Raw genomic sequence first — 25,221 nt, forward strand, 5'->3', positions numbered from 1 at the left:
GTCAAATGTCAAAATTTTTTGAGTGAGAATTTTTTTAAACATATTTTTCATGCTTTGGTAATAATTGCATTTACTCGCAATTTATGTTGGTAGTTTTATTAGAATGTGTTGGTAGATAGTAAGCGTCGTCATTTAACCCTCTCAAAATCTCAAAGTGCTGAAAAGTCAAGTTTCAAGTAATGCTTTCTGTATCCTGCTGACCAATAAAATAAATTATAAATAAAAGCAATTGTTGAATAACAAAGTTAAACTGCTTAAATTTTAATAAAAAAATTGTTTAAACTTATTTTTTTTGTAGACTTTATGATCTTTTTGGTTTTCAAATCAAGTTGCAACGACTGCAAATAGGAGCAATGGCGCAAATTCGGTATTGCTATTGGCTGTTGCTATGTAAATACGACACACGCAACTATGCCTTGAAAGGGATAATTTTTGTTTAGTATTTTGTTCCTCATCGGAACAATTGTCTTGTCAGGTCTCAACGAATTTACATTGAAATCAAACTGCAAAGTTCAAAGTAGCATTTTATTTTTATGTTTTCAGTTTATTTTTTATAATTAACACCGGTACCAAAATAATCTGTATACAAGGTGATTTAAAACTCGCGCACCAGAGAAAAATGTCATGTAATGTAAGATACCAATGTTAAAAAAATTCTATACCTTCAAAAGTTTCGAAATTATGGGAGTTTAAATTTTGCACTTTGACTGCTGGAAAAATAATTTTTCATGTTTTCAAGACTATTAAAAGCGAAAACAAGGAAGCTGTATCCCAAATTGCAACTATGTTTAACGTTATTTTGTAGCTTTTACTGGCAAAATTTTTGTACCTTTACTAAATAATTATAAAAAAACAAATACAAGATCATCAGCAACACTAGATAGACATAAAAAATGCCAAATGTCAAAAATAATGGCAAATTTTTTTGACTGATAGAATAATTTTTTAAACATTTTTTCCATGTTCCTGGTATCTTATCTTACTTGGAATTTTTTTCTGGTGCGCTAGTGCTAAGACATTATAAGTGCTATAATTACAATTTTACAGGGTAAAGTTTTAATATTAAACCACGAAGTGAAACTGAGTGCTTTAATAAAACTGAACGCTGTAAAATCCTTAAAACACACATGTACCAAGGACAGTTCTTCGATTAATTCATATTTCGATTTGTCAACACTCAAGAAATATGACGGATCGATGCGTTTACTATTTTCACCAAAAGATAACCATGATTAGAATCCTGTAAAAAAAATTGTGATTATTTTTGAATACTGAATAGATAAAAATAAGTGCGGTGTCTTCATTAGGTATTAATGAACTTGATTTACCTTAAAGTATTTCTGGAAGCTTAAAATTTTTGTATTATTTTCGTGTGCGATAAATTTGACAGATGCCTTATTAAATGAGATAAAATTACAGTTGTCGAAGCAAAGAAAAACATATGATATATAAAAAGTTTATATAAATTATATCTAATTAATAATAATCAAAAAGATTTATTTAAGTTTTTTTGTTGTAAACTATTTGCCTAGTTGCTAATCAATACACTGACCAACGCATTTACAGAACTCTGTAAATATGCTTAGGTGGTGTTAGCGTCAATTTCTTCTCTTTTTTTATATAAAGAATAAAAAAAGTTTTACGTTGTAATAAACTTTATTGATCACAATATTAAAGTATTGACATTTCACATTGGTTTTTAATAATAAACGGTTCATATGAAGTGCTTGACTAGATTTTACAGAAATAAGTGAGTTTATATAAGAAATATTGTAAACTATATGCCTCAATATATATGGTTAGATAATAATTATAAATTGACGGAATGTGTTATATTTCCACCTATATCACAGATTCTAGAGTTAATACTTAGGTATATAAATATGCTATAATTCCTATAACTAACACCGACAGACAACAATGAATCACGACGATTAATTAATGTATTGTGATAAAATATGTACGCTTTTTAAATTGGTGTATAATGAGAATTCACTTTAGTGTTTAAGTTTTGTTTTTTTATTTTTTTGATCATTTTACTGCGGCAACATTCATATTCACTGTGTCGAACATAACTGAAAGCAAAAGATTTTTTTGATGTATGCTTCCTGAGTTAAACTACGTTTTATGCTATTTTCTTTACTTGGTGAATATGAGTGCTTATATTCTCGCACAAGATAATCTTGCTTAAAATCCAGAAGTAATTAGTCATTAAATTAGAGCACTTGACCAAGAGCAAACTTGAATTCTTCGTTATCAGTTTGATCGCTGTTAATAACCCGGGTCTTGGGGTAATGACGACGGATTAAAGTGATTCAGAGTAGCATATATACGTGCCAATTTGTTAAATGTGTGTGCGAAAAACCGCCGTCACTACTATACAATATTAACTAAAGCACTAGTATCTCTAAACGTTATCGGAAGATCATAACAAGATCAGTATGTTAAAAATACACCAAACTTAAAAAAAAAGAGAACAGGAATGTAAAGGCACACTAGACTACTTCAGAAAAGTAAAATTTTAATAATAATTTTAATTTTAACTCGAGGCAATTTTGGTATATTTTTAACAAGATTAACATCCATGGATCCATGGCCTACCATAGTTATCACTAGTGAGTAACTAACCAATCTTGATTTATTCTAACATTGGTATCATTCGATAATTTAACATTTGTCTGGATCCAATTAATTCAAGTATTTTTTTCTTTTTCTAAATAACGATTAACTGCGTGGTTTACGTTACAATACAATGTAATTGGTACTTTGGCCACCATATTGATTTGGCTTAACGTTATTTTAAATTCAATTTAAAAAAAAACATCAAGATGGTTATACACATTTGACTAGGCCACTATGACACTATAAAAAATTATTTGTCATGTAAAGCCCTAAAATACTAGTTGACACATTTAAATGTTGTTGACTTTGGACTTACAACCTGTAAACTATGTCAAAGTTTCGCATTTCCGTCATTTGTTTTCATATTACATTTAACAACAAAAATACTTACAATGGTGTTAGGCCTAAGATAAAACTCGAATTTGATGAACATTAAACTTGCAAAAATATTTATCTATTCGTCAGTGATAATAAACCGTTTGTAACAAATATATAATCTAAACCAGCGGCTAAAAAAATAAACCACACAAATTTTCTTTACCCTAAACCTTTGTTAAATCACAATAAACAGATTTTGGCATTTTCGCTATACAATATTATACATTAAACCAGTTTCCTATTCCTACAATACTAATCAAGAAAATTAAAAGAGAATATGACGGCATTTACTCAGCTGAGATCATAATCTTTTATGATGACCACAGTTATTGCTGAAATAAACTTAATTTTCAGGCTATAACTTTTCAATCCTTTGACTATAGAAATATATAAAATAAAAATATTTATTTACAATAACATCTACAACGGTAATTATTATCATCAACAAATACAATATTTCTGAACACAGCAAGGACGTATATGGAATAGAAGTTTGATGTTATCTCAAATTTTATAAGGACATATTTAACATAATTTTTTTACTTACCAAATTACATACATATCTAGAGACATCTAAACACACAAGGTGTTTATAAAATTACCGTAACTTAAAACATTTTGAGCCGAATTTATATCACAACCAATGTTACATTTACATTTTTTTTGATAAGTTTTTGTACATTTGTTGCAAACACCCTGTACATTGAGAAGTTTCTCTATTGTTTGAGTATTTATTTAACATCCAAACTATTCTATATGTACATTTAATCGTTTTTTACAACTTTAACACTTGCACCAATAAATGTGATCATCATACAGCGTAATTCAAATTAAGACATTTCATTAGCCAGAAAGGTCATCAATGCTTAACGAATCAGCTGTTAACTTCCATTAAAAATTATCATAATTCGGGACATTAGAATATTATCTTTTCCAAGGGTACAAATTTTTGCCCATTTTAATTGTGATTAAATGAGTTTCTGATGTAAAAAAAAATAAACGTTTGAGCAAAAATTGGCAGAAGTATAGAGTGCAAAGTAATTGAATACCTAGATGTTTTGTAAAAATCAACTATTTGGGATTTTTATTTCAAATAATTGTACGTGAGAGTATGTCGATTTATAAAAATGGAAGAAGGCATTGCATTTAGCAATTGGCCAAACCAATGTTCTGATACAAAGCTGCGATTCCTATAAGTAAGTGTTACGCCTTCGTCAATTAGTCATAGATAATTGGGACTACGAACACAACACAGTAATCCCATATTCTTATATAATGAATTTCTTCGACGTTTATTGGTCCACTGACTTGTAAGGTCCTCTGTTAAAGCAACTGATTTTTCTGAAAAAGGAAATATTAATCAATAAAGCAAACAAATTGTTGTATCTATAAATATAATAGCATTTGGAAAGATGTTTACATTAAAAGCGCCAAATGTTGTGTACACACAAACGGGCCAAAGGAAAAATCTCCATTTGTGTCCTGAAATACTGCAATAAAGCTGATAATAGCGTTTTTCTGTTTGAAGGTCATAAATTGGATAAAATGCCGTCAATAGAAAGATAAGTTTACTCAGACTATGCTTTCGTTCCACCGGAGTTTCCGGTAGTGGAAAAGGAATTTGAGCGGCATCTGTAGTGTACTTCCGAGACTAGCCGCGCTCGGCAATTCAGGCTATCACAACTGATTTATATCGCCGTTATTACAGTATCCAATAAAAAATAATCAATTCCAGAATAATTTTACCCAAATTGTTTTCTTGTTTAGGCATATACTCTTGCATTTCCTTCAGAAGCTTCGCGATTTCTTGAGAATCTTTTGAAATACTGCACAATTCTTCTTGATTGAAGTCTGGTGTTATTTGTTTACATAAAAGAATTTGACTTATGACGTTCCCCAAATTTGAAGGCCCGGCTCTATTTTCTGCAACGGAGAGTTGAAACGTGATTTTTGGTGGAATATTTATTATTTACCATAGTATCCGGACATATCCATGGGAATAATTTGAACTAGTCGGTGGCACTTGGTGAGTTCACGAAGGAATAATTGCGACATGAAGAAGAGGAGAACAAGATGTGGGTTATCGGCTGGAATTCCCTCCGCAACGGCGCTGCAAAAATGACAATGAGGCCAATTACCTGAATTAATAATAACATATCGCAAGATGAAATTCCAGAAAATCAGACAATTGCAAATGATTTCCCTGACTACTAAAAACACAAAGAGCTTCCCTCTCGAATTGTTTGTACAATAGTCAAAACAACGGCTCTACAAAACCTCATTAGCAAAGTATGTCAACAATGGTTTTCGCGGTAAGAATCGGATTTTGCAACTTTTGCTAACAACACAAAAACGTCTTTGTAACATTTTCATTTCGCTGCTGAAGTAACACATTTTGTTTAAAACATCACATTCCTAACTAAACTAAGACCAACAATCTCACCAAAAACTTGTACTTGGAAAGTTCAAACGTATTTATTACACATGTGAGTTTAAATTGGATAAAAGCCCCCAATCATTTACACATCGGATGTAATTTACAAAACTTGAAAGCCAGGCGACGTTCAAGTTATACTTAACTCATTCCCATTCTGTCAGCTTGTATTGGGGAAGAATAACGTGCTAATTTTCCCCGTGGAGAAACTCCAGACGCTACTTCGGATTCAGGTGAAACTCGACTTCTCTATTAAATTGCTTAATTAATTTTTTACAGGGGACAAACAAGTATTTTTGCAACTGCGAAATTAAACTCTAACAACTCTATTAAAAAGTTGAAGCGAAATCGAAAACGAGAAACATCTAATTACAGTTAAGAAAACATTTAAATAGAGACAAAAAACTTAAAAAAAAAGACAAATTAACCTTTTTGTTTATTTTAACACTTATTGCCTATCTTCGAGAGTTACACAAGAAATGAGAAACTTTGAAAATGTTGGAAAATCTGGCGTATTCGCTCGTAAAATGACAAGATTTGTAAAAATAATCATTCAATATATTGGATTGAAGCCTGAATATATTCTTATCTATTATTGATTTTGGTGAAAAGACTCGCAACAAAAGATTCACCAGATTTAAGTATGAATCTATCTTCGATTCGATATTTTGTATGCTGGTTCAAACACGGAGGTTCTATCATAGCTCAACGTTACAATTCATGACAAATATATCCTTGGCTACACTGGGAAACTTCCCCCAAAATTCTCATTGTTAGTTATTGTTGATTTTGTATCAAGCCCGACCGAGACTCTTATATTTACATATTCATTTTCAAGTTAAGTGTTTAAATTCGAAAAGAAGAGAATGCTATATGGAAAACTAATTGGAAAAATTCAATTAAATACAGAAAGAGAGCTACCGGTATTAATTCTTGTTTCATTGCGGTTCATCAATTCTACAAAGCTAAAGCAATAGGTATTTAATTAACTTGCATGAATATGCTTTGTCCTAGCAGACAATGAAATGTGATATTGCATAAATGAGTTCGGTCATTATATTTAGTTGTAAATTTATTTGTGATCACGTGGAACACTCGAAATTGGTCATATTTACGACTCCAAACGAAATCCACGCGACACTTATCATTTATTTACTAATTAATTTGCAAGAGTTAATTAGGCAGTATAAATTCAAGCTCCACAGAATAAACATGCCCCAACTACTAAGCAAGAATTGAAAGCCCTTTCCTAAATTACTAGTTGTAAAAGCAAACCGAAATTAGCTAGAAATATTATTATCATAAAAAAATCAAAGGACGTTGATTAAAACAGGACTGATATATTCGAACCCGCTGTAATTACAAGGCTGTCTTTATTACCCCACATTTTACTCCATATTCAGTTTAGTTATGGTGATATTTTTCATTTGCTTCTAATTCTTATCAAAAATCAACAACCTGGGAAAATTATATTTGCTCGGATTTAAATTTTTAAATTTGTTGTTGTTTACAATTGCATGAAACGCTGTTACGGGTCGCGTGTCACCCTTGTTGGAGCTAAAAAATAAAGATCTTTGCTTTGTTAGAAACGAATTTAGGCGATAAGTAGGTCCGTTGCATGTTAAACTTCAATCATTTTTAATCAGCACTAACTTTATCTTTATTTTTAAATAAAGTGTGTGTTCCTTCTTCTGAATCGTAATATTTCCGTATTTGAACCCAGATTATACTCGTAATTTATTTTAGCTTGTTTGCCTCAAAATTCGCACTTGGCTTGTTAATTTGGATGTGAAATTATCATACCTTTTGAAAATGTGTGTTTTCGCAACAAGCTTAATTATCCACCAAAATTAAATTGACTAAGTGGGTAAACTTTATTCGTATTCTTTGTTTGTTTTGTTTGTAATTAGCGGTACGACACGAGTTAGAAGAAGAAAAACAAAAATAATTATCTTGAAAGGCTGTGAAATAAGTATTGGACGGTTTGATTGATAGTTCAGATCTAGTTTGTAATGAAAAGAACTAAAAATCCAAGCTGAAGACGAAGAAAATAACCAGACACTCATTTCAGTTATATTTTCGCAACTCCAATTACCAACAGTCGTGTTTTAAAGTTTTTGTCAAACTTCAAATTCGTTTAATCCTTCCGTTTCAAATATATAGCAATTTCTTTTCTGGTTTTATCGTTCTTCAAGTTTCAAATAAAGTTTTCGAGAGGCGTACTTATGACTTTATCGGGGCTCTAACTTCCTTATTTACATATTACAATCTGCTTTTCTTCTTTTTTGAAATGTATTTTATAAAGATTTTCCTCAAATTGGACCGTTGTCAATTAACTGTATTGAACGATTGGACAAAGGACTGTTTTTGACAAATCATAAACAACAACGATAAAGTAACCCTTATGCAAATTAGCAATGGTATGGCTATAAAGTCAAGCTATTGCCACATTACCAGTACAAAGCCTGTCTGGGTTTGTCAGACTGTAAATCAAACATGGCCGAAATTCACTGTCTTGACGTAATCATAACTTCCACATTCAGAACACAATTATTTTACTGACAAACAAAAATTCGTAATCGCATGATTGCCTCTTAAACTTTTTAAACACACCGATCTTATCTATTCAAATTGCTCAAAGATGACTGACTGGCTCATTTCAATACTCTAAATTAAATTCATAATGTTTCTACAAAAGAAATCGATAGTTTACAACATGCTTAAGAAACTTCACTGACCTCAATAGTACGTACGAGTATATTACATTTGTAAGTAAAGCTCAACTTATTTAAAATAAAAGCTTCTGGCCCTAGACCAATTTCACCGAATTCTTTTTAGCAAATTACAGAAAGCCACTAAAAGTGGAGAACGTAATGCCTGTTCTAGCGTTATTTATTGCCACTAGCTTATTCAAAATACTCAGGACGTGAAATATTTCTTAAAGACAAATTTTCGTGCTAATGAATCAATTTGGCTTTAATTTTAACAACAATACGACAAATGTGTCAAGCTTTATCAAGGCTAGTTTACCATTCACTATATAGAAAGCTTTCTTGACAGCACACAAATCCCTAGCCATCAAAATCAAAACGCATAAATACATTGTTTTTTTAGCAAAAAAAACAACAGTTTGTTAATATTAAGTATATTACAACTTGGGTAGAAATTGTTATTTATGTATTTATTCAAGACTGTTAAGAAGGCCATAACAATCGAGAGACTCGCGCTCGTTATGGCCCTTAATAGCACGTGGTACGTACAACGTTTTTCGTCGTATTAGATTACCATACGATCATTTAAAAAATAATAATTTTTCAATTCTAAAAATGTCAATGTTTGAGTTTAAACTGTCAAAGCTGTCAAAAAACGGGCGTCAAAGCGAAAGTCGGGCTGTTAAAACCTCTTAACAGTCCTGTGTAATACTATTGTAACATTGATAATTGGTTACGGATTGTTGAATATTATTTATATAATAACAACATGAAACGACGAATACTTTTTATCTGCAAACGCTTTCATGATTAAATAACAATTAAAACTTAAATCTATTAAACATGGGGTAAAAACACTGTTTTTTTCGTCTAAGCCTTTTTCACTTTTACCTGACAGTTACCAATGTTGTCTCTTTCTTGACTCTCTTTTTGTCTCTTTCGCTACTTCAGAAAGAAACAATATAAATTATCAGCATTTGACATTTTGCACTATAACTACACTAGTTTTTCACTAGTTAAATTATTCAACATTTTCAAAAATCTTAATTCCGAAACTGACACGTGACTTGATAATTATTGTGTTGCTCCATTTGAATCGTTTGCAGATAAAATAGTATATGTTATTTGGAGTAGAAGTGAGTTTGTGTGGCTCAGCTGATTCATAATTAAAAATGTTGAGCTTCATCACATGCACTATCACCTTTACTCCTAATAACATAATATATTATTACATCATTCAATTTGATTTTTTTTTCAAAATATTTTTCAGCAACTGAAGCTTTATTATCTTAGCAAATGAATATTTAATTACACTTTTTATATCAGAAGTCTTTAAAAACACACTGTTTGTAATTTAGAACAGTATAAATATTTTGAAATAAAAGACGACTCTAAAGGTGACGACTTACAACCTGACTTAAAAATGGGCCCATATCTCGGCTACTAGCAGTAGTTCATAAAACTGTAATTAACAATGAAGTAATTATTAAAATGCGTACTAATAACTTCATACTTTCTAAGTAATATACATATGCGGCAGAACTCGCGGCCCAGAGAAAAATGACATGTAAGGTACGATACCAGAAACATGAAAAAAATGTTTAAAAAAATCTATCCATAAAAGTTTCGAAGTGATGAGAGTTTAAATTTTGCACTTTGACTCTATTTTTGTTGGAAAAATAAATTTTTCAAGTTTTTTGCTACAGACTATTAGAAGAGGAAACAAGGAAGATGTGTTCTAAATTGTAACTCTGTTTAATGTTACTTGTGGCTTTCATTGGCAAATTTTTTTTACCTTTACTAAATAATTATTAAGAAAACATATACAAGATCATTAATATCATTAAATAGACATAAAAAATTTCAAATGTCAAAAAATTAATGTCAAAATTTTTTGACAGAGAATTTTTTAAACATTTTTTTGTTTCTAGAATCTTTATTACTTGAAATTTTTCTCTAGGGCGCGAGTTCTGACACCCTGAATAAATATTTAAACTTTGAATTTTTCCTAGCGCGTCTACAGAAATTTTAATCATTGTAAAGTTCCAAAAAAAATTGTTTTTATAATGTGATATTTGTACGAATAAATTTACATTTTTATAATTGAAGTGTGTTTATATGGTATATAAAATAGGGTTTAATTTTTGCCCGGCGCATCCACCAATTTTCCGTTTTTTATTTGATAAAAATATTTTTTGTTGAAGCTTATTTTATGTGTAACAGGAGGCAGCTTTTACTTTTAAATTTAAACTTTTTCAGTCAATTTTGTTAAATAAGTTTACGCCACTTTGTGTGTAGATTTGCTGGATTTAAAGGAAGCTCTTTGTGTGGTTTAATTAAGTACGATGTTGGTAGAATAAAAAAGACTATAACAAATATCACGGGCGCACATTAAATATTTGTGGATTTGTAACAACGGGCAGTGTTTGTTTCAAGAAGGTTTTCACTGTAAATGTGTGGCATTTGAAAAATCTAATTTTACACCGCTAAATGTTATTAAAGTTTCTGGTTTTGAGCTAGTGACGTACTCAATATGTCGTTTATATATTCATCCTAAACCCGGCGTATTTCTTTATAGATCAATCGCCGTCAAGAAGACGGCAGAGAGCTCGCATTTCAGCTGATTTTATTTGATTCGGAACGCTTCGTCCGACTTATTTCGTATCAACATTATATGAGAAGTAGATATTTCAGCAAACTTTTGTTAATTTAATTTAGTTTCCTTGTTACATGTCTTTAAAATTTTCAATTATGAAAATTATTTATTGACAAAGTTTGAGCACATCACAAGCCAGACTTAAGTCTTAAGTTCAAAGTTTTTCATCCGTATTTCATATGAAATTAAAACGATAATTCGAAATTAAAACTCTTACCTGCGTAGTTGAGGCAGAATTAATTGGCTGGTATGCTTGCAGGCTTCAACGCAACTTCGCCGTAATTTTCTGATCTTCTCTCGTAATTCAGGACAATCCCTTGTCTGTCCAATGTGAATTAGTAGATCTCTGAATAAAGCCACTTGTCCATTTATATCAATGATCAGCTGGAACAATACCAATTATTATTGCCAAATGTACCAACTTTTTACTACTAGTTTCGGAAGAACAAAAGAGCTCTAAATGCATTAATCACTTTTGCCAAGAGGCAAACGTTTGTCCCGTTCTCCATCACTGCATATTTTATAAAGCTCGAAAACCCTCATTGTTATTTTGTAATTGCCACTTCAGGTAAATCTCAAACCCCACTCAAATCTCAACACAAAACAAATACCTGTCCTTTTATCATGTCTAATTCTATTTCTCCACATAATTTGACCAAATTTAGCTTAGACTTAATTTTAGAACTTCTTGAATTTGCTCAAAAGCTTCCACTAACACGTCCAAACGACGTTAATACAGATTTCAGTTGCGTGTACTTACCATTGTGTTGATTGTTATCACTAATCAAGTCTTCGCAAAATATTTTGTCTGTATGTCCGAAAAAAGTAAACAAAATTGTATAATAATTTGCTTTATTATTTAGGCTGTTGTTAGACTATAACTAACATATAAAATTTAATCCTTTCAAAAACAAAACTCGACAACAAGTTAGCAATAATATCGACTAATTTTTTATATAAATGTCTTATGCCATGCAAAATGAAACGCGTGGCAGATAATTGTGTATTTCAATTTAACTCTATTATTGTGTATTGTAGTCTACTCTATACAAAAAAGCTTATTTATTGTTTGGAAAAGAAATTTAATTCTGTATTGCTCCACTGATCGGTAGAGCAAATCGGCCTTTTTTTCTTGTTATATGAGAAGTAATCTGTGCAATTCTTGACAATGATAAACGACGTAGTAGCTTGTTTTGTGTAAACATGAAAAAGTCAAAAATTACTAATAAACAAAAGGTATCAAATTAACTTTACACATTTAACTACATAGTTGTATCAGAGGGTCAAAGTGCGCTACACATCATAAAATAGTTTAAAGCAGCAACATGTCTGTCACCTATAAAGATTCTCATTTTATTGCTTCGTGCAATAAACAAGTATAATATTTGTGTATGTCGGACAATATTAGCTAATATTAGAAAAATTCATAATAGAACCTCTGATCTTTGACGTAATATAACATTAAGTTTAGTTTATATCTTTATTTAAACTCTAAATCTACAATATTGTTTCCGTACAGTGGCGACTTCCCAAAACACACAAATTGTAATTTTTCTTTTTTTTTTGATGAGCGATATCATTGCTCTAAAGAAATAAAAATAATTTTAATGATTTTGATTTCTGATACACATTTGTTGATCTTGACTATTATAGAGATTTAATAATTTTATAGTAGCTAAAATTAGCTGCTTCTATATAGGAGAAACAAGAAACAAACCTGTTAACCTGTCCCACATTTGTGAAACGCGAGTAAATTTAACTTTAATTTAACACCAAAGTGGATTAAAAGTATGTCCGACTCTCAGGTTTCTCATTAATCGATTTTCTTTAGACTTTGAGACAGTTTTAAGAAAATTTGCTACCAATAATGCTTTCAATCAAACGAGAATAATTTTGATTTGGTTTGATTAATTTTAATTGTGTTATGTTATTTGGTACTAATTTACCTGTTTCTTGTTTGGTAATGAAATTTGAAATAATTCGATGTATTGGTTGGCGTTGGTCTCAATACAGTAGTCGAGCTTTGACACAATTTTAAACTCAATGAAATCAAGCTCGTCGGTTGTTTCAAATTAGCTATTTTATAACTTTCAACAAAAAAACGGCCAATTTTATCCAACTTAGCGAAAGCTTTTTAGGGTAGTATATCTTTAATGCCAGTTGTAACTTACTGAACTCATTTCATTAATAGCTAATTACTGTTAAATAATACAAATAGGAGAAACAACCCTGATCAATTTTGTGGCACCTTGCTATCATTTATACAGAATTGAATTTTAAGTTTTAGGGCCGGTTTACTTTTGCGTTTGAAAATGTGAAGTAAGTGACAACTCAATTCGAATTAGTTGAATTATAAATTAAAATTTGATTTACTTTCTGTAAATCGGCTCTCAATCAATTCAGCAAGACAAAAAAATTGCCACTAAAAAATTTACACTAACTCGCAATCTCATGCTAAAATACAATTTTTTTGCAAAAAAGCAAACACTAAAGCTACTCTACTAGATTTTTAAAAATCGAGACAGTTTAGGAAAACCGTCAATTTGATATTGAAATATGTGTTTTTGATAAAAAAGTGGTTTTAACCTCGAATTGTCGTCGTGTAGAATGTACTAAACCTATTTAGTTCCTCGTCAATGATTTTCAGGTACTTTTCCTTCCAGCCAGTTATAACAATATAAAAAGTGTGTCATTTGTGTAAAGTTTCTCCAAAATATTTAGTTGTGTGGTGGTGCGTGCAAATGTAAAGGGTGTGATTTGTTGTAAAATGTAGCAAGGAGCAAGGAGATATGCAAATCATGCAAAAAACGATACGTTGAGTAAAACACACCACATTGAGATTGTTGTCAAAATCGTGATGATGAGACATTCCGGTTGATTCCGATCAAGTAATGTCACACTCAATAAACGGCATGATAAAGTCAGTGACGGCGTAACCGAAGCCCGAACTCTCCGCCCGCGTTACGTTTCATACACCTTGTCAGACTGAGCTCTGTGTAGTAAGTTATGTATAACAGTCATTTTGTCGCGCACTCGAAAACTTGAACCGAGTTCAACCGTGGAACCTAGAACGCCATTGCATACGAACATCAAGAGTACGCTATAACTGCAAATTTACCACTCTTCCGGACACTGTCAACTAAAAAATACATCTTACTTTTTGACCGGAACGCAGCCTTACATGCCACTTTTTGTCTCATTAGAGCATCTCTTGTCCCACTTTTTTGATTTTAACTGCTATTATTCTTCTTCTATCACACAAAAACACAAACTTTAACAAACGCGTTTAATAGGGGTTAAAAAATACTTCTTCAACCAAGCAATCTACCTTCTGTTTTCTATAAAACCTATAGGACCAAGGATGATTTCAACCTAGTACAAAATTTTTACAAATCACTCTTTAATGTCCAGTTCAAAGATCTCAAAGTACCAACAAATTTAAACTGTCACAAATTATACTAGTTTACAAATAATAACTTCTTTAATATACATTTAATCAAATTATTATTTTTATGCTTTTCAAACAAAAATAACAGTTATTTTTTTATCACGTCACAGTTTTTTGTTACAAACAATGATTTTCTTGATTTCTACAAAAATACCTCCGCTTTAAAATTTATTTAAAATTTAAATTGTTGCTAAATTATTCAAAATTATTACCAGATGGGTCTTAAAATATATTTCATTGACTTTCTTCTTTAAAAACTTACGCAGTATGACGAACAGTTCATATGCAACGGTGTATAAACTACCACATTTGTAAACTAAGGACGTAATTTAAATAATACTATTATTAATATTAATAAAATAATACTACTATTAACAAAAGTCATCCAGTATTTCAAATAATTTTAATTTAAAAGACATCAGTTTCAGGATATTTTTGTAAAAGCAAGAACAGAATTATAGTTACTTATGCAACAAAGGTAAAATTCATAATTATGCTCGTAATTCATAAATTTTTAAGTTCTTGGTCAAAATTATTGCAGTATACGAGAAATGCTATGCAATCTGGCATGCCAGAAGAGTCTATGCATTAAAAGGGCAAGGATGACAAAACCTAAAATATTAAAATATTTTTAGGTTTTTATATGATTTTTTTATTATTGAATTAAAAACATTTATATTGCAATTAAATTGTTTGTGTAATATGTATTTCAAAACGTTGACTTGAAGTATTAAATAATAAAATAATGACAAACTCAGTGACAGTGGATTTTTATATGACAATATTGCTCTGCACAACATTGTAATCATAAATGCAATGGAATAAATTAAACAAATTTAATTTATAAGTAGTGTTATTGTGCCAGTTATTATTATAAATTAAGCGGAAAGTTACACTTTTTGAGTAATGGAACAAATACTTATTTTAAAATAATAACTGCTTATTTAGATCTATTTAAAAATCGGATGTCAACCCTATCGTGACATGTGCTACCTCTATGTAATTACAAATTAACTTATCAAATTATTGATTCGGGCTACACTTTCTTTTGTTGGTTTTGGTTATTGTTAGATCGATAAGTCTACGAGTGAAGAATAAAAAGTCAATAAAAACATATTAGCCGAACTCATTAGGTCTGTTAATGCGTATTGAGCGATACAAATAAATATTTTTTTCAATTATTACTTACTGAGGAATGAACGAGTTCTACCTAAATAATTTATTTCTCCATGATCTATCATTTAAATATTTTATGAAATAAGGATAGATATTAAAGTTGTAGTCAGCTAAATATCATTTCACTAAATGACTCAAACAAATTTAATCTACAGAAGCCATTACAGACAACTTTATACTTATGTGGCACCATTTCAGAAAAAAAAGATCCTTAATCGTATTTATAACTTTTTGCTCAAATAAATATAAAACATTTCTTTGTTTCTATGGGATTAGAAAATAATTAATATACAGGTACAAATTTTAGGTTAGTAAACATTTTGTAAATGTCCGCTTTCTTCCTTATTTTATTATGCGATCTAATGACATCATTTCTCGTAATTATCTTTCTACTAAGAAACTATATATTACTTTTCTTGTATTAAAAGAAAATTTACTTTTATGAAGAACGAATTAAATTCCTTTTACTTATTTGTACACGAGATCAATAAGAGACACTCCAAGTAAAATAATTCATTTCTGACCCACTAATTAGAAGTGATGTCGGACATGTTGCTCCAATGCGTGAGTTGAAGCACTAGTAGTTAATAATTGAAATTTCTTAATTAAATATCCTCACCTATGACTTTTAGTTTTTTGAGGGCTAATTATTAAACAAAGTTTTTTGTATTTTTACAATTTTTAAACTCATAATCTTGCTGTTCAAAAAACGCCTTGATTTTAGATTTGTTGTGGTTTCAAAACGTTTTAATTTAAAACAGAAGATGAAGGTAAAAGTGAGGAAGATATTAAGTTTCTTTATGACAATAGTGTCAAGCTCGTTACACACAAAATGGCTATGTTATACAGCAGATAAAATTTTATTGCGTACCGGCAGGTTGAGTAACTGTTTGCTAATGTCTATTGTCTATTATTCAGTTATCTATACAGAGTATTGTACCTACAACTGTGTTAATAAGTAATAATAGAACAAGAGAGGTATACACAACTTGCTCACATCTATCACTGTAGATGGTTTTGTGGTAACATTGAGCGTAGTGGTCTTTTCGCAATAAATGTTTTATAATCTATTACCTGTAGGTTCAGAGTGAATGGCTTGCTTATGAGCTTTATGCGAGCCTTATCCTTAATTCATGAAGACACGCGTTCTGCGTAGTTGTAACAAATCTTGTATTTCTTGACCTAGATTCCAGATGTTTCAAAATTTTTCTGTCATATATGGTAAAACCTATAATCAATTTGTACGAAGAAGTGTCAACAAACACGCCTGTTAGTTAAACAGTAGGGTGTGCATCATAAATCACCTAGCACCGTTCATGAACGGTTAGTTGACTTCGATTTTATAAAGTACTTTTTTTGCCACCTACCGTTTCAAAGCTACTCTTGGGAACGACGAAAGAATATTCACAGACTTGTTTGACACACTTTGTTGTGCGATTACACTATCGACGTTTTCATTATAAATTCCAGGGAATGCTTATACAAAACTTCAAGCTTTCTATGAACCTTATTTGCTTTCAAAATTCTACTTTTCTAAACAAAAAATATTATTAAATCAATCTCAACTCTATATCTTATGAAGAATTAAATAGCAAATTACATTTTCCCCGCGCATCCACCATTTTTAAAATTAATAGCAACTGTAATGCTCTAAAATTCAGGTTTCCATTGGCGTAGCGTTTTAAGCAACTTTAACTTTTAATTTCATTTAAAGTTAAACTCTAAATATATAAAAACAAATGTTAATTTTTTGATAAAATAGTTAGTGTGAGTTGTGACGTTCTGTATAAATTTTCTTTAAAGCGGAATTCTTACCACTTTCAGTCGAGAGCACTTGTAGCCGTGTTTTATTACATAATGGAAATTTAATGTTTAATGCCCTGACACAAATTGATAAAATTAATTTCTTTTTGCGTCATCATTCAGCATTAAAGGATCTCTTCGTTTTGTGTAACTTAATTTCAATACGTGTTGCTAATTAAATTTTTTGAGTTAAGTTTAAGAGAAGGGATGTAAATGGCAGGCACTTTCCTTGTTTACATAACATCGTTACTTTACACCCTCCAACATACAATGCATGCAGTAAAATAGATATTCTTGTCAAGTTTGGAATATAAACGAATATAAAGTCGCTGTTACAGACACGTTAATTTTTAAAAGTCATCACACTTAATATGTACAATAATAATATACTAAATAAAATTTTATTTTGTACAAATTGGAGCGTGATATTGGTTGCTTATATCCTGGGTGCACTTTATTTAATTTACTTTTTTAAAAGAAGTATTTAATTAAAATGTTTTATTAAAGGTAAATAAACTTTTTCTCTAGTTCCAACAAAATCCTTTGCGCTCTACTTTATTCAAGACCTATTTTTAAATTTGATAATATGACAATGTTTGCATATATTTGTTTGGCAGTATTTTTTTTTGTATTATATAAATATTTTTTGTAAAAAAATACACATGTCGATCAAAGTTTGCCCGGCGCATTCACCATTTTTGTTGCCGTTGAAATTTTGAAAATATCAAATTTTATTGATGATCATGTTGTTTTTGCCGTCGATTGATACATAGAAATATGAGTTTGCCAAAGTGTGTTGTAAATCAAAACCTTAAAAATATTTTGGTCTCTTAAATGGAGGTGATTTCCTAACCAAAACTTTTGGCTTGAAACAAACATGTGTCTGCTTGTAATTTCTAAACATTGAATCAAAATTCAGAGTAATTTTGAAATAATTGAATGGATTAAGCAACGGTGAGCTTTTTATCTGTCTTTAAAATTTTATATTTCATCGAAAATTGCGGTTTGGAAATCACCAAACATGTAAACATTTTTAAAGCTTTTTAATCGTCCCACTTAAATAATGTAATACCTGTAAAATGGGAATCTGGATTTAGAGGTCTTTTTATTTCACTATGAATGACATGTAAATTGTACGAAATTCGATTTCTACTGGCAAACGGCCAAATGTCTGTTTTCCTTCAGCAAAATGCATAACGAATTGTTTTGTGGTTTTTAGTCAACTCCGACTTTGTGTTACAAAGATTAACTCTGATAAATACGATAGGGTAGTTTCGTATTTGTCTACTGTTTTATATACTTTGAAAAATTAGAATACATTTATTTAGATTTCTGTGTGTAACACAAAAAGTATGCTTATTTTGCATACTAAGTAGAAATTTTTTATTGGAATGTCTGCTGTACAAGTTAATTATTTTATTTAAACTCAAAAGTATGTAAGTGTATAAAACCAACTTGATAAAGATCTAGAGAGCTTTAAAAAATTTGTAAATGTAATTTATTAAAATAGTTGAAACTCTTTAAAGCTAAGTATTTCTGTTTTGGTCTAACTCCATTTTGCATTTATGGATTATATTTAATTTGGTTTTGCTGAGAGGAGTGTACAAATTTATTTGAAAGTGAAGTTCTAATCACTCCAAAAGTTTCGTGAGTAATAATGGGCAGAACATTGAGAAAATTACAACTGACGCAAGAATTCCGTTAAAATGTTTTGTTATGAAAGGGCTTGCACTATTTCATTTGGATATGTGTTTGCAAAGCATGCCCGAGTGCACGTTGTGAATAATTAAGTTAAAAGTTGTGTTTTCCAGTTAATGGTTTGTTGTTTGATATCAAGCCCTTGAATTGAATTCACAAATCGTAAAGGACACTCGAATTCAGTTAAGGTTTAAAAAGTTGGCAGTGAACGGAAATCTCAAAATTTAAGTTTACATTATTCTACAGCAAGGGACAACGGAGTTGCTTGCGGAAAATATGATCGGTGTTCAGGTTGGATGGCGTCAGGCGTCAGGCGTCAGGCGTCAGGAAGAAGCGCTAAGGGCTGTCGAGCATAAAACTTCTCCTAGTTACCTTGACGGGGTCGTAGGAAGTGACGTAGACGGAGGTCCGACGGCCGATCAGAGAGCGACAGCCGATGGAACTACTTCGACGACCGGCCATCCTCACGGGGAGCTCACGCTCCTGGCTGGTCGAGCCATGCACTTGTACGGCGGCTTCCACGGCCGACGCCCACGTCACGACTGACTGAATACTACGGCGACGCGCAAGCCCAACATCGATTATATCATCAACACGTGCTATTTCTTCACTCGCAAACTCGTCACCTTACAGTAATTCATTACTATCAAATCAAACCCTCTGAAATTCATCTTACGAGTATGATCTCTTATACTACAGCAAACGGCTCACATTTATACCATGAATATCTTCCTTTTATTAAAAAAGGGTTCAAGCAGTTTAAAAATTATTTTATTCGCAACCGTATATGTAATATTGACATTTCTAACCTTGACGATAGTTGGAAAGTGTCACATTACTGACCTTTTATTACCTACTTTCATTACCTACCTCTATTACTACCCTTGTTTTCTAGTCCCACTTTTGTCACAATTAAATGAGGACTCGCAACTGCGTGCAGTACTTCTAGCGGTGTACACTCCATTCACTCTTCGTCTAAACAACACCGCATGGTATTGTTTGTAACTGAACTTATTTATTTACATTTTGATATAGTTTTGGGATATTGTGTTAGAAGTAAAAAACTGGTAATTCTCAATTTCGTTTATGTATTTGTATTTAGTCCGGTAAATCCAAGATTTGCTCATGAAGCAAGTTTTTACCTACATAAATAACAGTATAGTAAAATAATGTATAACAACAGAGTGCGTTCTTGGTACGAGGTGCTTTGTTGTGGCGTCAATATCCAGAAGTGGACTAGTGGAGCAAAGAGAACGAAGCTTGACACTCAAATTTTGCCTTATCAAGATTTGGCTTTTGACTAGTTCATTTGAACATTTGATCATTTTCTAATTTTTTACTACATTTAACAATTTTTTTCAAAATGTTGCAAATTGGTTATTTTTTAAATAGTGATTACCGCGTTAAATAACGCAACATGCAGTTTTTTTAATAAAACGCACTACATACTCAATTAATGAATTAATGGAATCGTAACATGTTCCGGATATTATAAATAAAACAATATGTTGTGTATAAATTTTATTGTTCGTTCATCCGACGAGTACAAGATCTAATGCCGAACTGGCCTCTCGACACATCAGTTGTGTAAGAAGTTGTACGAATCATCATTGACAAAAATATATCGGCTTAAATGACTAATTGCTGCCAAGATACTGTGATGAACTCGGTATTTATAAATTTTATTTTATTAACCATTCATCCCAAATTACAAAAATTTTAAAATTTGTTTTAACGGCGTCCAAATTGTTTCGGTCTAACTAAGAAATTTATCTTATCTTAAATACACACGTGTTTTGTGAATATTGAAATGTTTAGAAAAGTGTCGTTCTCACGAAATGTTTCCAAGAATTCCTTAAGTGTAACAAATCGCTAAAATTAAATGGTTTTCAAAAGCCATGTGTTCGAGTATCACTTGCTAAGAGATGGCGACCACTGCACACAGATTCCAGCCGCTCAGCAAAATAATGCATTGCACACGAAAAGATAAATAATTAAATTGTTGTTTAAAACAGGCYGAAATAGTAGTAGAACAGTAAATAAATTAATACATTTTGTTGGGGAAATAACCACTTTGGGATCTGAAAGGACAGTTACTTAAATTAGCCAAAATTTACAATTTTATGATAATTAATCCACCCTGAGTTCGGCATAAACTGCATTCACGTTGATTTATCACAATATTTTTACATTTAAACTTTGGAGATTTATTCATTATATGGAATCCATATAGTAACAATTTGTTAATTAGTTTAAATTCTTTTAAATAAATAAAATTGTTTAAAATTTTCTCAAACGAATTGGTCGATTGGAATAGTTGTCTGAAATTTAGATGTTAAAACCCAAGCGTTGCCGGTCAAGTGCTTATGCGTTGAAAATTACGCCCAAAACCAAGTCTATTCGAAGAATATCAAATTTCACATTTGCACGTGTGGGTCAAAAGAATTTTAGCGAAATTATCACATTCTTGTTTAAACAAAGTCAGGTCACAAAGCCATTATTTTAGAAAGACGCGCAGGATTTTTCTGAACATTTTGATATAAAATTTAACCCTAATTTAAGTTGCGGCAATCGTAATTTTGATGTATAAATTATTTATTTAATTAAATCATTGTAAGCAAATCTGGCACGGTACGATTGCTAGCCCTTTACTAACGTAGAGATTAGAAGGAAAGTAGGTGGAGATTTCCTAAGGAAATCCGTGGAAAATGCGAAAATGTTAAAATAGTACCGCTGTAGTACTGGGGGCGACATCTAACAGGGGGTAGTACGACGAAAATTACAGTTTTCTTACGGCTTTCTTCCTTTTACTTTCCGTAAAAATTTAAACAAACAAAATTTGTTGTTGCATTGCTAAACCACATAAAGTTCCATGAGCGTCAGAAAAACAATAACAACCAATTTTYGAGTTTAATATCTCTTTCAGGCAAATTGGTGTTGATTCGATATTGTTACTGTATTGTATAATATTATCAGAAGGGCTTAACAAATTGTATGTTTAATAATTGCGAAATCSCGAATCAAGGAAACACCATAGCAATTAGATAATAATAATTTGGTGAGAGTTAAACGAGGTRTGATCAAATGCCTAGACATTTTAAGAGTCAAATTTGCATAATGTCACATATGTGGAAACAAAGAACAGGGGTAGGGGGTAAGCGAGTTAGCGTCCCCTATTTAAAGTTAACACTTGTTTTTCGAAGGGAATTCGATTTTTGACTGTCTTCCGAGTTAGTCGATTTTCGTGCCGCTGCTTTCGCAAATTATTTAAATTTTATAAATTCAAACAATTCCGATTTAAATTAACTTTCGTTGATTTAAGAGCTTCCAGTTGAGCTAGTGAATTAAATGAATTAATTTAGTGCTAGAAATAGTGAAATAAATAGTGTAAATAGTTTGGTTATAATTGTTCGCTTTAGTGATAGTTATTATTAAGTGTTGTTAAACCAAACGACAAAGTGCCAGTTTAACTTCGGATATCGGCGAGCCATCAGGAGGATTAAACTTTCTAGGTAGGCCCACGAAAGGGTTATATATTATTTTAACTAATTCTTTATGCAAAAATTTCATTAAGTTTCTTCAAGTAATTTTATAAATTAAATTAACGTTATCTATCATTTACCGTGACCACAAATTTATTAAAGAATTTTAAATTCAAAACTTTAAAATATAAATTTAAATATTTGTTTATTTTCTTCTTTTGTTCTTGAAAATAAAGCGTTAATACTTGCTAAAATTAAAGCCAAATAATTTCATTTCTTGTAAGGAATTGCAACAATACTTATTTTGCCGTATTACTTAATTTTRAATTTATTTATTTATTCATTTTMTTGATTTGAGTGTAATCCTCAACCCTAAACTATTAAAACTTAACACATCAATCATTAACCTAAATCAAAGGGTCTCCAGCGATTTCTTTGCCTCAAATCAATTTAAAATTTRTTCATACAAGATTTTGAAGGTAGAATAACTTGTTGCATATTAAATATAGGGTAGAGTAGGACAAATTTCTCTCTCGCGTCGTGCTAGGCGATGAGAGCAAAAGTATTTGTCTTTTGCGCAATGGCACCTGAAATTATAGACTCGTTTGTCGGCCATCTTCATGGGAAGAGTCGTGGTCCCCGGGGACCCTCTTCCCCAACTTWACAAGGTCTAAGCCACTGTGTCAGGTCGTAGTTTCCGGCAGTCGGACTTAGAATGGGCGTTGTAATTCCCGCTCCWACGGCATATACCATGTATATGCAGGCTACTACGAGATAAACGAGACAAAATAACCATCCAGGTTATCTATAATCAACTGGTATCGCGAAATGACAAAGTTCTGAACAAGTCTTTGTCAAAGCTCGTGGACGAAACARTTGTGAGAGAAATGACTTCTACATTCATTCAGTRATGTTGCAAGGACTTGTATATCCTGGTTTTGTTCGGAAATTATTATAGGTGTTTAGGCACCTGACTTTTACCTGAGGCGGTATTTCGGCACTAGGGCGTAATAGTAAAAAAAAAAGGGCGATGCACTTATAAAGGCCGCGAGCATGTTATATTCCGACTCTGGTACAAGTGTAACTTAATAAACGCGGTTAAACTCTTTCCTCGATAATATAAGTTCGAACAATATTAACTGAAGTATAGGGTAGCTTTGTAGTACGTAAATAGAGTTCCAATCATCCATCAGCTGTTTGAATTCATTATTTTAAATCCCGAAGCAATTGTGGTTACGTGACTTACAAACTAAATTAAATAAGAATGAACAATAATTTTTAACACCTGGCAAAATTGGATCAAACTCTCACAACTCTTTCTTTCTGTAAGAAATGCTTTGACAGTTGTAAATAAATTACTTTTGTGGAAACTTGACTTTTAATCCCTTCTCCCACGCGTTTTGACACTACTTTGAATCCGAATTTGTGTTACGACACAGAGATAAACACAACGTAGGTAAGTGAAAATAATTATAAGGTTTACTAGACGAGCCAGATAAGCTGAAATCAAAATAAAGGGGTAAAAGACGAATTAAAAATTTAATCTTCATCAAATAGCAACAATATCACTATCACGGTCTCACTACAGACATATATTATATTAAAAATTTTGGTGCCATGACCAGGATTCAAAGTCATAAAGTGTCATTTCCGAGGAGAAAATTAGTCAAAAAAAAGATACTGCTGTGTTATTAAACTTTCTAGGACTCCAATATTTACTCGGTTCGATACCCGAAATTGAAGGTTGTCGACATGGAAAGCAACAACGTTAACCCAGGAAACGCAGGAGCGTTATCGGAGGAAATGCCAGTGTGGTTTATCCGCTGGTTAAACGCGCAACAACCAACATTTTCAATGCCGCCGCCGCCACCATCGGCCCAACAACAACTTGCTGTTGCACCGGCATTGCCGAGTACCAGCGCCGCCACCAACAACGAAGGATGGCAAATAACAACAATGCCTGACATTTTCGAGATCGGATTCTCTCGCAAGTCCAACCCTTCAGGAACCGGAGTCTTCTACGTCGTCAACAAAAACGGAGGTCGCGTTGGCCGCGCCTCCACCATTTTCAGTACCTGCTGACAATGTGGCCGCACTTTCCGGAGTACTCCGGAGTCTTTTAGATCGACCACTTCCTGCGCCAGAACGACCTTCGTTCGAAGGGCTAAGGAGACAAAATCCCATGAAATTTGTGAGAGCCGTAGAGAAATATGGACGTTCTTTCGGGCTCGACTCTCAACGACTTTTGGGTGTTGCGCTCGATTGCCTAAAGGGAAACGCAAAACATTGGACCGGAATCTACCGGAAAAATTGGCGTGTCTACGAAGACTTCAAGCGAGACTTCCTCAAGACCTATTGGTCGGCCAAGCGACAACGAGACATTCGTTTTCAGATCGCCACGGGTCGTTATGACGAGACCAAGGGAACCATGTTGTCGCATTTCGCTTACTTCGTGGACATGGCGAATATGCTAACAACGCCTCTGTCGGAGGAAGTGTGTTAGTGTGTTGCTAGATGAGTGGTTAAGCTGTGCAGATTCTAATTCACTTCATCTGCGCATGCGCCATTTCCGGGAATTTAGACCCCCCACTCCTGGATCCTGGTTCCAGGAATCCGGATCCCACTCCTGGATTCCGGGAATCCCCCACTCAAAATTCTGAGAATTGTGTGCTATTTTTGGATCATGATGTCATGCATTGAATTTGTCTGCGCATGCGTCACTTTGGGGAATCCCACATTGAAAATTATGTGAATCCCCATTGAATTTGTCTGCGCATGCGTCACTTTGGGGAATCCCACATTGAAAATTATGT

The 25,221-nt window shown here is 32.0% G+C and overlaps 1 protein-coding gene and 1 pseudogene across 2 annotated transcripts; one reads left to right on the plus strand and one right to left on the minus strand.

Moving 5' to 3' along the window:
• Positions 1–1,715: 1,715 nt before the first annotated feature.
• LOC123006423 lies at positions 1,716–19,448 on the minus strand. Of its 2 annotated transcripts, none has more exons than XM_044400885.1 (5): positions 19,299–19,448; positions 11,019–11,185; positions 4,974–5,110; positions 4,747–4,923; positions 1,716–4,341 (listed from the first exon to the last, which is right to left on the minus strand). In XM_044400885.1, exons 1-5 carry the CDS (start codon positions 19,386–19,388, stop codon positions 4,223–4,225), a joined length of 690 nt encoding a protein of 229 aa, XP_044256820.1. In that variant the 5' UTR covers positions 19,389–19,448; the 3' UTR covers positions 1,716–4,222. The 2 variants fall into 2 exon arrangements, with proteins under 2 accessions (XP_044256820.1, XP_044256821.1); XM_044400886.1 differs by lacking the exon at positions 19,299–19,448 and adding an exon at positions 13,632–13,756.
• A 4,712-nt stretch (positions 19,449–24,160) lies between these two features.
• Positions 24,161–25,221, plus strand: part of LOC123006706 — a 6,828-nt pseudogene continuing 5,767 nt past the window's right edge.

Source organism: Tribolium madens, unplaced genomic scaffold (genome assembly GCF_015345945.1).
Source record: "Tribolium madens isolate multiple individuals breed KSU strain unplaced genomic scaffold, Tmad_KSU_1.1 Scaffold_2;HRSCAF=44;Tcas5.2_LGX, whole genome shotgun sequence".
In the NCBI taxonomy this organism is placed as follows: Eukaryota; Metazoa; Arthropoda; class Insecta; order Coleoptera; family Tenebrionidae; genus Tribolium; species Tribolium madens.

Bases quoted from the DNA above. Each gene is read 5' to 3' on its own strand.
- LOC123006423 (XM_044400885.1), bottom strand. From the start codon at position 19,388: ATGGCCGGTCGTCGAAGTAGTTCCATCGGCTGTCGCTCTCTGATCGGC. The intron at 11,186-19,298 runs GTAACTAGGAGA...GTATTGTTCCAG, and splicing joins CTTCCTACGACCCCGTCAAG to CTGATCATTGATATAAATGG. The intron at 5,111-11,018 runs GTAAGAGTTTTA...TCATTTTTGCAG, and splicing joins ATTCTGCCTCAACTACGCAG to CGCCGTTGCGGAGGGAATTC.